Here is a 16278-nt window from a genome sequence, read left to right on the forward strand (position 1 = left end):
AGTTACTAGTTACTTTGTAGATTTGATTATCATTACAAAACATACATTAACCACTTCAGCCCTATATTTCAGCCATTTGAAAATAGCAGATCTACAAGTGATGCAAGGCATTGTGAGCTTGTAGATCTGCTATTGTTTATAGATTTAGTATAAGATTTGTATACATTTGTAAACTTGAAATGGTACATTCTGCACCATGAGTAGCTACTTTCTACTTTTGGTAGCCTACTTTAACCTACATTTTGATACCAATACTTTTGTACTTTTACTCAAGTACATTTTTTATTCCGGACTTTTGCTTGTAACAGAGTATTTCTACATTGCAGTATTGATACTTTTACTTAAGTCCAAAAATATAGTACTTTCCCCACCATTAATATGATTGGTTAATGCTACGTCGCAACGCGATAGCCGACGCTCCACATCGCCCCAGATGAGGACAGTTTTTCGCGCGACGTCGCCGTCAGAACGCTCGCTCGCTGGCAGTGCGGATGAGGTGTAAGTGGTAACTATATTTTGTAATAATAATCTAAATATGCAAAGTAACTTGTAACTAAAGTCCACTACAAATAATTGTAGTGGAGTAAAAGGTACAATATTTATCTCTGAGATATAGTGCAGAAGTATAAAGTATCTAAAAGTGTACAGTACTCAAGTAAATGTACTTAGTTACATTCCACCACTGCCAGCAGGAAGACTGTTTCTACAGTATGCTGCCGCAAACGCTCACCCCAGCTGGCGTGTTTATTTCCAGCGCGCAAAAACAGCGTATACATTTACAAAGTTGCACATTGTAATTTTGTGGCGTGAGGGAAGAGAGAGAGGGGGGGGGTGGGGGCGAGGGAGAGGGGGACGAGCGACTGGAGGGATGGGAAGGCATTTGTTTTTCATTTTCAATGCAGCAGGCTGGGCCTATACGTGAAGCCATTCTCACCCCCTCCACCCTGGCCGTGGTCCAGTGGATGGCGGACAGCTGCGGGTGTCTCACTGTGGCGAGGTGCCAGGGTCTGAAGGAGAGAGAAAGACGTTTTATTTTTCTCCCCTCCCTCTCAAGCCTGTACTTTTTGTTGGCTTATCGAGTTCTCTCGTGGCGTTTGCAAGTCACCAAACCTCAGCTAGACAAAGGATGCTGCTGACACATGCCTCTACTCATCTTTCGTCGTAATTTATAGCTGAATGCCAATTTGGTGTTGAAGTCTTTTTTTTACCAGGTTGCTTGCAGCCTGGTCTAGGAAGAGGCTGATCAACTACTCGACACTTTCTCGACACTTTCTAAACACTTTCTAGCGGCCTTTTCATCATTGGCTGTCCTTCAATCCTTTAAGCCAATGGGGAGACTTACCCGAGACTTCCCCATACTCTGAACGACGGGCGTCCTCCCATGCAATGGGATCATAGCCTAGAACAAAAGAGAAAGTGTGGTCGTCGCCACCAAACAAACTATATAAAAAAAAAACGTGTGGTCGTCGCCGCCAAACAAACTATTGACTTGACTTCTCATACACACACACACAGCGCCGCCTCCAACAGCGATTTGTTACTCCGCAAGCGAAAGGGTACAGGACCACGGGTCCATTTGGTTCCGTGCGGGGACGCTGGATAGAGCAACCTGGTATTAATATGATTTCATTTCTTGCTTTTTTTTGCAGAGGCGGGGTTGTTTCAAACCCCTGTTAACCCTAACCCGAACAAGTTAACAGTTGACAAAAGATGTAGCTAGTATAGAGACCAGTGCAGCTACAAGGTTCCCTTTCCCCGCACCCGAGAGGGTGATGTTTTCACCCCGCTGCTTCCTCAGCGAGGATAATCAATACAGGGTCATCTTTGTCATTGGCATTTACAAAACCAAAACATGCTGTGACAAACAGCACTACCAGCTAGTGTTACAGAACATACCCACTGCACTGACTGACAGAGCCCCTCCAGAGACACTCTCAGAGAGTTAAATTAACATTGACTTCACTGTGCATCGCCATACTCCATAGACGTGAACACACAAGCAGTCCACAAAACGCCAACACAAGCCCATCCAAGGAAGAGTTGCTGAATAGGTGGTGTGTGTGTGTGTGTGTGTGTGTGCCTGCGTGTGTGTTCTCCCCAAGCAGTCCTATTGCTTCGCTCCATTCACAGCCACACAATAGCGGTAACAAAACAGCACTTTGTCACCTACTGTTAAAACCATTAGACGCAGGCCACCGAGAGCTGAGGACGCAAGTGTAGCGTGTGTAACTCAATCAATCTGATCTCTGTTGCTTGTCTTTCTCTCTCTCTAACCACCACCCCCCACCCCCCCCCCCGTCTCCCCACCCCACAGACACACACACCACCCCATCCTCCTGCCCCCTCGTCCCTCTCTCTCTCTCGTTACACATGAGCGCTGTAGCAAAACAAACGGGTTAAGTGCTTTACAGCCCGTAGCTGTTCTTCCTCTAGTGTCCTCTTTTTACCACATGGTCAACATTCCTCACCAGCCCTGGCTCATAAAATAATTTGCAAATATTGCCCACGACATTGGCTACTCCAAGCACGTTCAAACAAACACCGGGAATGAGCAAATACTTTTCTTTCTTTTTTGTACACTCCGATACCGCAAAAATAGCAGATCTACAAGCTCACATGTAGCGACGCGTTGTATTGCGACGCATTGTGAGCTTGTACATCAGCAATTTTTGGCAAAGCCATTTGGTGTAGAGGGGGAAAAAAGAGCGTACCAAGTGCAGTTGCAACTCAGGCCCGTTTTACTAAGTATAGAGGGCTAGTGGTGAATGTACACAAGCTCCTCGTTTGTCTCACTGGTTTATCATGGAAGCAGACGGCTCAGTAGCAGTGAGACTGTTTGGAGGAAATGAGGCCTTGATGTGACTCCAGAGAGCAGGCTATGAGGCCATACTGACACAGCCTGTCAAAGCAGCAGCACTGATTATGAGGTAAGATTTTAGTCTCCTTAACCACTTAAACCCTATATAATATACTTTGTTGGCCGGGGTCGCACAGGGGTCTATACTATCTTTTTTTCCCCTCTACCAAAAATCTATTTGCCGAAAATAGTCTACAAGCTCACAACATTGGCTGTCTTCACTGAATATTTGTCTATTATACAGAATAGTAGATGCTCTCAGATCAGCTCTCTCTCAATCTGGAAGACACACAGCATTAGTTGGACATGATTGGCTAAACTGTGTTTAGCTCATCCCCAGTGTTCATTTATCCATTTGCAACTCCAAGAGTTCCATTAGTACTCTCTCAGCTAGTTAAATTAACACTGAGGATTTTACTGTGTAGGTTTCATGGGACTTGGAAATAGGACACTCCAAATAATGTATATGGTTACTTGACCAAAACAAAAATAGGCTTTGTTCTAATGTGGGTAGACGCGATAAGCTCACACATAACTACGCTTGCCTTGTGTGCATGCACGGCACGTATGCATCCATGTACACAGGCACACGTGCGCAAACACAGCGCTCTGTCATGCTGCCTTTAGGGGTTGGTTGGCACTTTGGACAACACTCCATCAGTACCCCCTTTGTTACCTGACACTCTTGACATGTGTGTTTCTGTCTGACTCAAAGACTCTCTCTGTGTGTGTGTGTGTGTGTGTGTGTGTGTGTGTGTGTGTGTGTGTGTGTGTGTGTGTGTGTGTGTGTGTGTGTGTGTGTGTGTGTGTGTGTGTGTGTGTGTTCATAGACACATCCAGAGCATTACTGGTGTTGCATTCTTCAAAAAGGATAGCCTGAGTCTTTACTTCAATTCAAAGCAATGAACAGAACACACACACGCACGCGCGCGCACATACACACACACATAAAAGCAGCTGCAAACAGAGACTAGAGCCAGGTGCCACCAGAAATTACCCCCCCCCCCACACACACACACACACACACACACACACACACACACAGACACACACTTTTACCTAGTATTGATGATTTCTTGTATAGTATTGTATGTCTTTATATGTCTGGATGAATTGAATACATAGGACCACAATGGAAACAATCCCCCATTGCCTTTTGTGTTATCCTTTCTTTTACCATTATTGTATAACTGTACCACTGTACGTTTTACAAACTGTTAATAAAGTATTCAATCAGTCAATCAAACCAGACAGCGAGTGTGCCTTAACAAGCATGTTGACTTTGCATCACTCTTCATTCCCTCTCTCTCTCTCGCTCTCTGAGGCACACACACACACACATACACGCACGCACGCATTCCTTCTGTGGTCAGGGAGAGGACAGACACCCATGCAGAGCATTCACACACAGAGTAGAGGTAATGCTCTGTGTGTGAGCAGAGGGGGGGGGGGGGGGGGTCCCAACAACACTGAGCATTTTACTGTGCAGGATCTGAGTTCCTCATCTGTTCAACACCTCAATTTACCCCACTCACCCCTGCAAAAGCAAGTTAATGTTCCAATACATTACAGCCACTAGCTGTAGCTCTGTGTTCACAGTTAATTTAACTCTGAAAATGAACAAATAGAACCATTTGTACACACAATTTGTACACTCAGGATTTCACAGTAATATAATTAATCCTCTTGGTACTTTTATCACTCGTCGCTGAAGTACACGCGTGTCCAGACTATGTTGTTTACAGACGATTCTTGGCATTCACCTTGGAATGGTGTTACACACTCGCCATGCTATACCTATATCAGTATGTGAGGAGTGACACATTCCGCGTAATGGTTAATATAGCAAGTTGTGTGACCTTGCCTGAGAGAGGACCAACCCAGGACTGTGTGTTTTATTATGTGTAGAGCTTGTGCTGTATTGACAGTTATGGGACACACGGATGCCAACATTCCAGCCTGGCTGGCATGGATATCTAAACACTGTCGCTTTAACGCGGAGAGAAGGAAGAGATCAAAGACGGGCACATCCAGTGACACAGGCCAGAGACCCATTTTCCAAACTGGAAAAGATGTGATTCTGTCGACTCATCCTGTGGCACAGGAAACAGAAGCTTGATGTCATGGAGAGGGAGTATAGAACTTACCCACAAGAGCAGGGGGAGAAGGTAACAGCATTATGTGTATGTTTGTGTGTGCAGAGGTCTGCAGAGGTGGAGATAGTAGGTCTACTCAACCGCAGGTCTTGAGTCAAAGTATAGATACTCCTGGTCAAATATTACTACAAGTAGAAGTTGCAGATAAATTTGTACTTGAGTTAAAGTACTGAGGTGCTTTAAATGAACAACAACTTATATTTAGATTTGAAATAGGGGTTAATTGGTAAATTAATAATGTACTTATTCCCTTCCTAGAAATGTAAAGCCAAAAGTACAATATTTGTCTTCGAAATGTTGTGGAGTGAAAGTATCCAAAAAAACGGATACTCAAGTACAGATACAAAAACAAAAAGGTAAAGTACAGCACTCAGGTAAATGTACTTTGTTGAATCGTTGTCCACCACTGTTTGTGTGTGTGCAGGACAAGACCATGTGTATGTGTGAGGCAATACAGGGGGTAAACCTCCACCTTCCCACACTGGGCAACAGAATGGGAAAATAACAAGCAAGATAAGCGAAGATAGATAGAAGTCCAGAGACCTGCGGGGAAGAAGGGATGTTGACACCGCTGGTTCTCTCTCAGGCTCTTATCATGTTGGTACAGTTGGACAGGGGAAATAGGGAGGGGAGCAGGGGATGATGAGAACGAGGGGCGGATGGAGAGAATGGGTGAATAAACATCGGTGGTGAGGTTGATAGTGGAGTCGCTCCACCTCAACAACAGCAGAGCCCCTGGGACAGGCAGCCCACGGCCACCAGTTCTGTTACAGCAAGAGAAAAAACCCACTGTGTGCTGTGCTTCACATTTTCCATACCCCCGCCCCCCATCCCCCTCCCGGAACCACATCACACAAACACACACGCGCGTGTACATGCGCACACACACACACACACACACACACACACACACACACACACACACACACACACACACACACACACACACACACACACACACACACACACACACACACACACACACACACACACACACACACACACACACACACACACACACACACACACACCAAAAGCCACTGACTATGCTTTCTAATGCTGAACCCTCAGGCAGTAACACAGTGACTTCAATAAGCACTGGCTTTTATGGAACAATCACAGGAGCAACGCATTTGGTTTGGCTGTCATTTAGGGCAGGCTGCATCTCCCTCCCCTCCCCTCCCCAGATTGTTTTTTTTCTGTGAAGTGTAGACATACTGTAAATTCACACATTTTAATCACGGCAGAGAGAAAATAAGTGGCTTCTGCCTTCTGAGGCAACTCGCTTGGGTGTAGAGTGTCTGTTATCCATGTGATGTTCTTTCACGAACATGAATACAATGTTACGGTGATGCATTCATAACCCACCCACGTTATTGAAGGGAATATATGGCACACTACCATTCTATCGTATTGCTTTGCTCAGTATAGCCTTCTTCAAAACAACATTTTCAGCAAACATCACCCGTTCACCTGTGTGTGTGTGTGTGTGTGTGTGTGTGTGTGTGTGTGTGTGTGTGTGTGTGTGTGTGTGTGTGTGTGTGTGTGTGTGTGTGTGTGTGTGTGTGTGTGTGTGTGTGTGTGTGTGTGTGTGTGTGTGTGTGTGTAGGGGGGGGGGGGGGGGGGGTAGCCACACGTGAGCATAGCAGCGTGCCTGTGTGGTGTTGTTGGGGTGAGCAAATGGAGGGGGCTGACCTGCTGCGAGGGCGGGCTGAGGAGTGATTGACAGCTCACCTATAGCACCTGGTAGGAGCCTGGGGTAGAGTGTGGGAGAGCGGGGCAGGTTGGGACACGCTCACTCTCCTCTGTTGTTGTCTGCTAGACTGACAAAGAGCACTGCTCACAAAATGTAAAGATCTCAAAACAGCCATGATCTGCATACACATTCTTTTACAACAATACCACATGATTGCGTTATTGCTTACAGGTAATGTTACTAAGCGTCCAAATCACTCCTGTTTGTGTTGGGGAAGTTATATGGAATGTCAGACATACACTTTGAAGGGGGTTATGAAGGTCTCAGACTCATTTTATACAATAAACAAACACACTTGCTTATTTTTCTTTCTTCTTCCCTTGTCATATGGCAGGAGCAATTGCCCAAAATTACAGAAAGGTATGCCATACTTTTCCTCTTAAAGTTGTAATCAAAAGTTAGAACATTATAATCAAGCAACAGCGGACTACAATAAAATTGCCGCCTCTCTTCCCACTTTACATGTTTCAATCTTTCACATTTTGCCTCATGATATGCGGGCATATGCAGGGGTCACAAACAACCTCAGTATGCTGCTGAATCTAATATGCCACCACCAGACAAGTAGCTAAGGCTATTGAAGCTACATAAAACATATTTTTCTTTTCAAATAACGTTCCTACAATAATATATATCCTACAACCAAATAACATTCCCTCTCCTCTCTGCTTTCAACCTGGGCATGTCATTGTAGGCGAAATGTTTCAAAACATTTAAAAAATAGCTAAAATACCCATTCTCGTTGTGAGCTTGTAGACCTGCCATTTTTGCAGCGGGACACCATCATACAACAAAGTATAAAATGGGGATAAACAACATGACCGTCCATATACGGCAGTGGTTCTCAAAGAGGGGTCCAGGGACCCCTCTGGGTTCTTTGAGGGGGTTCTAAATGGACCCTTATGGGTCTGTAACTATGAGTGTACAAATGGAACCAAATGGTCCCTTGCAGGTCCATTTGTTTCCATTTGTTATGGGGGTCCTTGGAATGAAACTGACTCTGAGAACAACTGGGCTACAGTGATGGGGAGCAAACTACGGCCAAGTTGCTGACTTTCTCATAGAGGCCCACTCTTTTCACCTAATTTATGCTTTGTTGCATGTTGCTCGCTGAAAATCACTCATTTCCGGCGAGCGACACCATTGTGTCGGAGCATAAATTAGGCTTTTACTTTTTGTCTCCTTCAACTTCTTTAACAGTGTTTTAAAGCTGCTGTATGCTCCCCAGCCACTTGCTCTGGCACTATAATTTACACAGCATGCCTCTGAGCTTATAAAGACAGCCAGATGTGTGTGTGTGTGTGTGTGTGTGTGTGTGTGTGTGTGTGTGTGTGTGTGTGTGTGTGTGTGTGTGTACTGTGTACAAGGCCCACGCCTCCTGCAGCAATGCTATATTTGCCTTTACCGTATACTCTCCCCGTTTACAATGATGGTGTTAATCCTATAGGTGCATGTCCAAACATATATTTACACACACTCACGCGGTCACGAATGCAATCGCGTACAGTGTGTGTGTGAGCAGACCAAACAGATCAGCAGCAATGTGCTAATGTCATCATTGAGGTGGCAGACACAGCAGAGGTGACTGAGTGGACAACTGTAGGCCAGCAAAACATCACCTACTTACTGTAATGTAAGCCAGTGGTTCTCAAACTTCTACATTTCAAGGACCCCCCTTAACTCTGACAGTGTATAACTGTATAACTGTGTATAACATTTGTATACTGTCAAGAGTTACAGACTTGTAAAGGTCAATTTAAAACCCCAATTTAGGTCCCTCCCTGGACCCCACTTTCAGAACCACTGATGTAGGCCTACCTACCCAAGTCCTCCTCGAGTTCAACGTGCAACACATTGCATTTCCAGCACATTTAACAAGTTAAATGAAACTTGTGCGTGTTCACTTAAACGCGTATGCATGTGTATTTTCAGCATAATTACATTCATGTGCAACTCTACCTAGATTAAGAAATCCCCACACACACAGGCCACCAAAACTGAACCAAGTGAGTATGAAGTTTGATACAAGAACATATTAATGTATGTTAAAAGTAGGCCTAAAATCCTCAGTATTAATGTATAAATTGAGCGTGTATAACAGATGTAACCAAATCGACCCCTATGGGTCCATTTTGGATAGCTACATGTCTAGGCCAGCACTTATATATCCACAGTTAAAGCTGCAATCCTGAACTTATTTTAATGAATAAAATGTAATTTGCATCATTCTGTAAGAAGAACAAGCAGAGGAAATTTGGTCTCATATACCTCGCGTTAGAATCCTGGGTAGACATTTATTATGGATTGATTTGACAGTGTAGTAGGCCTTTAATCTAGGGCCAGGGATCTTCAACAGGGGGTCCGGGACCCCTAGGGGGTCCTCAGAGTTACTACAGGGGGTCTGCCAAATCTTTGTGTGATAGGAACTAGTTCTTCTTTCTTTTTTTATATTAACCACTTGAACCCTAGCATCCCTATTCTGAGGAGAACTTTAGCCAAAAATAGCAGATCTCCAAGCCCACAAGGCCTCACGCTGCGAGGTGTTGTGAGCTTGTAGATCGGCAAACTTCGGCAAAGAGGTTTGGTGTAGCCGGGGGTAAAAGAGCAGATCAAGTAGATCAATCAATTAAGTATTGAGGGTTTAAGTGGTTAACCGTCTGAAAAACACACATCAACGTGAATCCAACACTGATGGATAGTGCTGTAAAACAAGTCTATGAAAGCCATCTATGAAAGCTATGAAAAACATAATAATATGTAGTGGGGGTCCCTGCTTCATCTCTCTCTCTCTCAGCTAAGGGCTCCTTGGCTTGGCCTGAAAAACTACGAAGACCCCTGATCTAGACTATAAAATAACAGGGTATTCCTTTGGTTGTCTGTCTCTATGCCTCTATGACTACAACAAGCATCAACCCCGCCGCAGAGCCCCAATGTTGGCGTCTGGCTGAGCAGAAGGTGCCCTACGTGGACAAGCAGCATATGGCCTGTTGCTGCTGCTGCTCACTGAGACTCAAATCACTGCAGCGCAGACAGACACTCGACAACAAAGTTTTTGGGGGATCAGGCTGTAAACTATTTACACACAGCCAAATATTTGCTCAAACAAAGCACAAAACGCCATTAGATCGACTGGGGGGGAAAAAACACAACAAAAAGCACACCCACCCTTGATTCTGCGCTACATGACGATTTATGATGGTGTTCGCTTTTAAAATCCTGTCTTCGACGAAGAGTTCGACGGAGGTGAACTTCAAAAAAATCCTTAAAACGGCGATAATCCTTCAAACTGTTTTACTTCGCGCTTCCATCATGCGTCAAAAAACGATCTTCAGTCATTTAGGCAAAAAATAGACAATCAAGAATTTAAGAAAAAAGTAGCAGTGACAAAGAGAACTGCTTCTTTTCCCACTTTTTAAGTTTTCTGTTGGGAGAAATCATCGGCGTACACAGACAACCTTAAACAGTCAGCAAAATATTCCGAACTTTTTTTTTTTAACGACGTGTTGCTCATTCTTTGGGACCCTCTGTGTGTATGTTGCTGTGCGACCCCCTGGTCGTGTCTGTCGACCACTCTGGTACAGCAGAGTGAGGCTCTAGGGTCCAGATGTCTGTGTGTGTGAATACCAAAACGCTCGCCCCAAAACACAGTCGCCCCGGGGCAAATCCGGCAACTTCGGAACGGTCGCCACCTGGTATTCCTAAATATGTAACCTCAGTAAACTATGCCTAAAACCTAACCTTATTCCTAAACGTAACCTCAGTAAACTATGCCTAAACCCTAACCTTATTCCTGAACGTAACCTCGATAAAATGGTGCCAAAGCCTAACCTTATTCCTGAAATCAACCTCAGTAAAACATGCCTAACCATAACCTTATCCTCAGTAAAAACAAATACAAGAACCGCTGGTCCGCGAAAGAAATGGGGGCGAGGGTGTTTTGGGGCGAGTCTTCCGGTTACCGTCTGTGTCCCTTCTCTCTCTCTCCTGACATCAGAAAGGAGGAATGCTAGGAATCAGTGTTGCCATATTTTGTGAGAGAAATAAACAACCAGGGCTATGAAAACAAGCCCAAAAGAAGCAACTAATAGGCCACATGGGCACTTTAAACCTATATGCATCGGCTATTTGAAAATAGCCGATATACAAGCTCACAACGCGTCGCAAACTCTTGCAATAAAATGTGTGAATTTGGAATATGTTTTTGGAAACATTCTAACAACACAAATGACCGACCTGGGCACAAAACTTTTTCATGAAAATATTTAAGAACCACTGGTTTAAATTATACAAAAAATAAATGGAGGCAAGCCTTAATAAGCAAGTACACTTTAGAAAGAAGCCCAAAAAACTGCAACCCGCAACTAACAATTTTTTACAAGCAAATTCGCTTCACAGAAAAAGAAGCCCAAAGTCGCTTATAATAAGCCGACATGGCAACACTGCTAGGAATGCAGGGCTAACGGGAGAAGTGGCGGCTCCTCGTTTAATGCTTTTAGACGAGGAGAGAGAGAGGTGACTTTTAGACGAGGAGAGAGAGGTGACTAAACGGCGAACAAAGAAGGAGGTCCCCTCAGATATTTATGTCCTTTTTGCCTTTTGGCCATGGATGAATTAGCTACAGGGCAGCAGTGGTGGAAAACGTACTCACATTCTTTACTTAAGTAAAAGTATCAATACTGCAATCTAGAAATAATAAAAAATAATATATGCTTGAGTAAAAGTACAAAGTATTGGTATCAAAATGTTCTTATAAAGTACAAAAGTGAAAGTACTCATTATCCAGAATGTCCCGTTTCACAAGTTTTCAAATGTATAAAATGTATTGCAAATAGTAGATCTACAAACTCACAATGAGTCACATCGCAACGCATTGTGAGCTTGTAGATCTGCGATTTTCAAATGGCTGAAATGTATAAGGCTGTGGTTAATGTATGTTTTGTAATAATAAGGGACCAGTCGAAATTTACATAAGGGGGGGCATGGAGGAAATGTATGTGCCCTGATCTAAAATGCCATGACCCTCCCTTTGACAAAAAAAATAAATCAATGACCCTCCCCAAGTGATTACAAAAAAAAGAGTAACCCTCCCCGCCTAGAAGTGTCACGATATATTGTGTCACGATATAGCCTATCGTGGTATTAAAATGTGATGATAGGTAATATATTGTCATGATGTCATACTGTATCGTAATATTTTTTTAATTGTTTTTTTAATAAAAAAAAAAACACTTTCTTTTTTTTTGCCGGTGAAAGTTAGGAGTTTTTACTGTATGATATGAAATGTAAAGCTTATCATAATCATAGTAATTATTAATCATGTCCTCCATCATATTCAAGGTATTTGAGAGAAATGAAACAGACTCCAGTCAGTCACTTTCAGTTTAAAGCACTGCAGAGGGGAGGTGTTGTGTGTCAGCTGATGCTCGTTGACGCTCGTTAATGTGACATGCATCTGCACTCTCAAATAGGCCTACATCTAATCTAAGATTGTATTATACTGTATCTGGTATTATAGATTTTTTTTAGCTGTTGGAAATAACTAGGCTGCACTTGGTTGGTAAAGTCCAGATGACAAAAATATGAGGTTTGTGGAATTTATAGTTATGCAGTCTTATATTATATTATATTTGTTATATTAGTGTCTATCTGTCCTCTGAAACAATGGGTTTATAGTTAGTGAGAACTTCACTTCTCCATTAAGCTTGCACAAATGTATTTATTTGTGTGTACAATGCACTTTGTAATTGTTTCTAACTTGCTTTATAACGTTATTTATAAGATGATGGCCAATGTTGATGATACATGAGAAAAGAACATTAATAATATATCATATCGATATCATGCCCAACATCATGTATCGTATTGTGAAATTCTTGACACCCCTAACCCTCCCCACCAAATACAACATGACATTTAAAACTGATATGTCCAATGTTTTGCTTTCCACATTGATTAGAACATTGCTGTAGTGTAGTCAGTCTTGCTAAATGCACAGTGTATCTGTAGTAGTGGTAGCAGAATGGATAGTGTTCTCATCTTACATGTGGGAAACCCATTGAATCCTGGTCAGATTGAAGAAAGTTTAATATTTGGTAACCAGTAGTTTAAAACTTTTGTCACTCTGCCCTTTTAATTATCAACTACAGTGACTACAACTACACTGTTGCCTACATAAAACAAATTAGGCTATCAATTATGGCCTGATGCTTCTGGTTTTACTTGTGGAGCTAGGCATCTATACACAACTGTCCATATAGATCCACATTAATCACATGCACAGAATTACTTCAAATGATTATGAATATCCAGTTATAGTAGGCCTATTTATAATGCATCTCTCCAATAACGCCTGTTGAAGTTTTGCTTAATTGTTCAACCACCATCGTTAAGACGCTGAATAGATTTGACTGGGTCGTTCACACTCGCTGTGCGTTGATGGCTTGTTAACGACCGTCATTGATTCTAAATAGACAAGGTGTTACTTGATTTGAATTCTTTGTATCCTTTGAAATGGAGAGGGGTCATTGACCACTGTTCTGCTGTACTAAAAAGGTATATAAAAAACGGACTATTTTATCAATTCAAAATTGCATGACCCTCCCTTGGATTCAAAGTAAAATTAGCTGACCCTCCCTTGGACCAAAATTAGAAAGGCATGACCCTCCCCTATTTTCCTCCATGCCCCCCCTTATGTAAATTTCGACTGGTCCCTAATCTAAATCTACAACCTTTCAAATAATGTGGAGTAAAAGTACAATATTTGCCTTTGAGATGTAGTGGAGTAGAATTAAAAGTATAGAACATTTGAAATACTCCAGTAAAGTAAAAAAAATACCTCAAAATTGTTCTTAAGTATAGTACTTGAGTAAATGTACTTAGTTACTTTACACAACTAGCTACAGGCTTGGTTTAGCCTCCCCATAACATTTACTAAATATGCTTTAGGTGCACATTAGTTCAAGATCTTTATTATATCACATAATTATGCAGGAGTAACATTCTTGGGTTTAGGCTGTTCGTTCGGCATTATTGCAATAAATAGCAAAAGAAAAAAATATATAATAAATATCTATTGGCAATTTTATTATATATCCTAAAGCTATTCATCACACTGGCTGAAAAAAGCTGAACATGTATGTCATATTTATTATATTAGTTGTAATAGCAGCAGGTCAGTGTGAATACCACAATTAAGATTGTTATATCAATCAAACCTCAAGGCTTGAGGCTTGCATTGTAGGCTATTTATCCATCATTTATTTTACAATAATTTTTTAAAGGTTTGGAACAAAGACCGTGTTGTCCATATTGACCTTTTTACCTATGGTGGTCTTGTGGGATGAGTAAACTTAAAAGAATAGGGCATACTGGTCCAGTCTGCAGGATGAATCAGGAAAATAACCAGCAAGCTAATTTGGATTTATAACCAAATTGCAACCTCTTGTGGCCATAGCCCAATCTGCATGGTTCCTTCCTCGACTACTGTTATAAAGACATTAGGCAAAGCAAAGCAAGGCACATTTATTTGTGTAGCACATTTAAACAAGGCAATTAAAAGTGCTATACATTAAACATTAAGACACCTAGCCTGGATGGCTCATGATGGACTACAAGATCAGAATTGCCTTTTGGCATGCAGCCAAATCTGCTAAAGTTAAAACTGTAAGCGACACAAACGTGACGCAAAGCTCCACCAATCCATGAAGCCGGCGGGTCGGGTTGGCCAATCAGGGAAGATGATGCCTACCTCAAACACAAGAGATTGGTAGAATAGTAATGACGTGAGCAGGTCAGCATATAAGTAGACCCACACACAGTGTGAAGGGCAGTGTCAGCCAAGAACTGAGAAAGCATTCCTGGGTTTTTACCACTTACAAGAGGATCCCACAGTCTTAATCGTTAACAAGGGGAACCCCTGAGCCTTCACACGCCTTTAGCCTGGGCATTGTGTAGGATCGGATATCACGGACACCTAGTCATCCTCTGGACACACAATACGTGGGTATTGTGTAATAGCGATTCCTGGAACGTGGGGTCAGACATCACTGCCTACGTTCTTACCGGACACCAGTGTAGTGGGCCAGTTCCCAGTTGAAGCATTTTTCAGATTGTGTGCATAACTGACTTTACTAACACAACACGGACGTGACGAGTCATTGTGTGGTAGGAGATAAAGGTGGCGTTAAACTCGAGGTGAGATTTTCGGCAGAGACAACATGGTACATCTGGGACGTGAGGCCATGGGCCATCTCGTCATTCTTACCATATTTGGAGCCTTCACCTATCTCACCTTAAAATGGATAGAAGACATCGATCCCCTCAGGAAGAAGAAAGTGGATGCTCGGAATCAGGCAGAGAAGCTGATGTGTCAGATTGGGGTTGAGAAAGTTAAACTGTCAGACTATGAGATGATCATTGCAGCTCATCTGGTGGACCCTCTCAGTATGCAGACAACGTGGCATGACATCGCTGGTCTTGATGAGGTCATAACGGAGCTGAAAGGCACAGTCATCCTTCCTGTTCAGAAGAAACACCTGTTTGAAGGATCCAAGTTGTTAAAACCACCTACAGGTGTGTTGCTGTACGGCCCACCTGGCTGTGGTAAGACGCTCATCGCCAAGGCGACAGCCAAGGAGGCAGGGTTTCGCTTCATCAACCTGCAGCCGTCTACGCTGACAGACAAGTGGTACGGTGAATCAGAGAAGCTGGCTGCTGCTGTGTTCACATTGGCTTTTAAGCTACAACCCTCGATTATCTTCATAGACGAGATAGATTCGTTCTTGAGGAATCGTTCCAGTTCAGATCACGAGATCACAGCAATGATCAAAGCTCAGTTCATGAGTCTGTGGGATGGACTGGATACTGACCACAACCATCAGGTGATTATAATGGGAGCTACTAATCGTCCTCAAGATATAGACTCAGCCATCCTGAGGAGAATGCCCACTAGGTTTCACATAAAACAGCCTAGTCTGAAGCAGAGAGAACAGATCCTGAAAGTGATCTTGAACAATGAAAGGGTGGATTTGTCTGTGGACCTCTGTGATGTTTCCAAGGAAACAGAGGGATTTTCAGGAAGTGACCTCAAAGAGATATGTCGCGACGCAGCACTGCTGTGTCTCCAAGACTTTGTACAGCCCCTACATGAAAATGCTTCAGAGGATTCTATCCGTCCCATCCAACAGTCAGACCTGCAGAAGGCCATCAGTAAAATGAGGAAGAATAAAACAGAAATAAAATATGGCGTTGGTTTGTGAGATTAGATTACTGACTCTCACAGACAGACCCCTCTTTTATAATAGACAGTTTAGCCTCAATACAGAGCCACAGCATTCAGAATCAGCTTTATTGTCACATCACAGGTTTACAGAAGTAAAAAAAAGTGGGTGAAAGTCGTTTTTGTGCAAGTTCTATCGTTTTGTTATTTCCCTAGAAAAAATGAAAGGGAAGAAGAAGAGGGAGGCGGGGGGCGGGGGGGGGGGGCAAGGGGCAAGAGAGATCAAGAAGAT

At 42.9% G+C, this 16278-nt stretch overlaps 2 protein-coding genes across 3 annotated transcripts in view; one reads left to right on the forward strand and one right to left on the reverse strand.

Moving 5' to 3' along the window:
• LOC308102659 (tyrosine-protein phosphatase non-receptor type 14-like) overlaps nt 1-10336 on the reverse strand; it is a 52633-nt gene extending 42297 nt beyond the window's left edge. Inside the window, exon 1 of one of the 2 annotated variants that reach the window (XM_080452483.1) lies at nt 9935-10336. The gene's annotated coding sequence lies outside the window, so the exon portion shown is untranslated. Of the gene's footprint in view, nt 1-6747; nt 6824-9934 lie in introns of those variants that run through there. The other variant, XM_080452484.1, reaches the window with a different exon arrangement.
• Nucleotides 10337-14985: 4649 nt separating this feature from the next.
• LOC308102887 (outer mitochondrial transmembrane helix translocase-like) lies at nt 14986-16026 on the forward strand (the record flags this gene model as incomplete). The annotated part of the gene is made up of 1 exon (XM_080452742.1): nt 14986-16026. The coding sequence occupies one exon, from the start codon at nt 14986-14988 to the stop codon at nt 16024-16026; it is 1041 nt and encodes a 346-aa protein (XP_080308868.1).
• Between the last annotated feature and the right edge of the window lie 252 nt (nt 16027-16278).

The sequence above is a fragment of the Gymnoscopelus braueri genome, assembly GCF_963280865.1.
Source record: "Gymnoscopelus braueri genome assembly, chromosome: 16".
Classification (NCBI taxonomy): Eukaryota; Metazoa; Chordata; class Actinopteri; order Myctophiformes; family Myctophidae; genus Gymnoscopelus; species Gymnoscopelus braueri.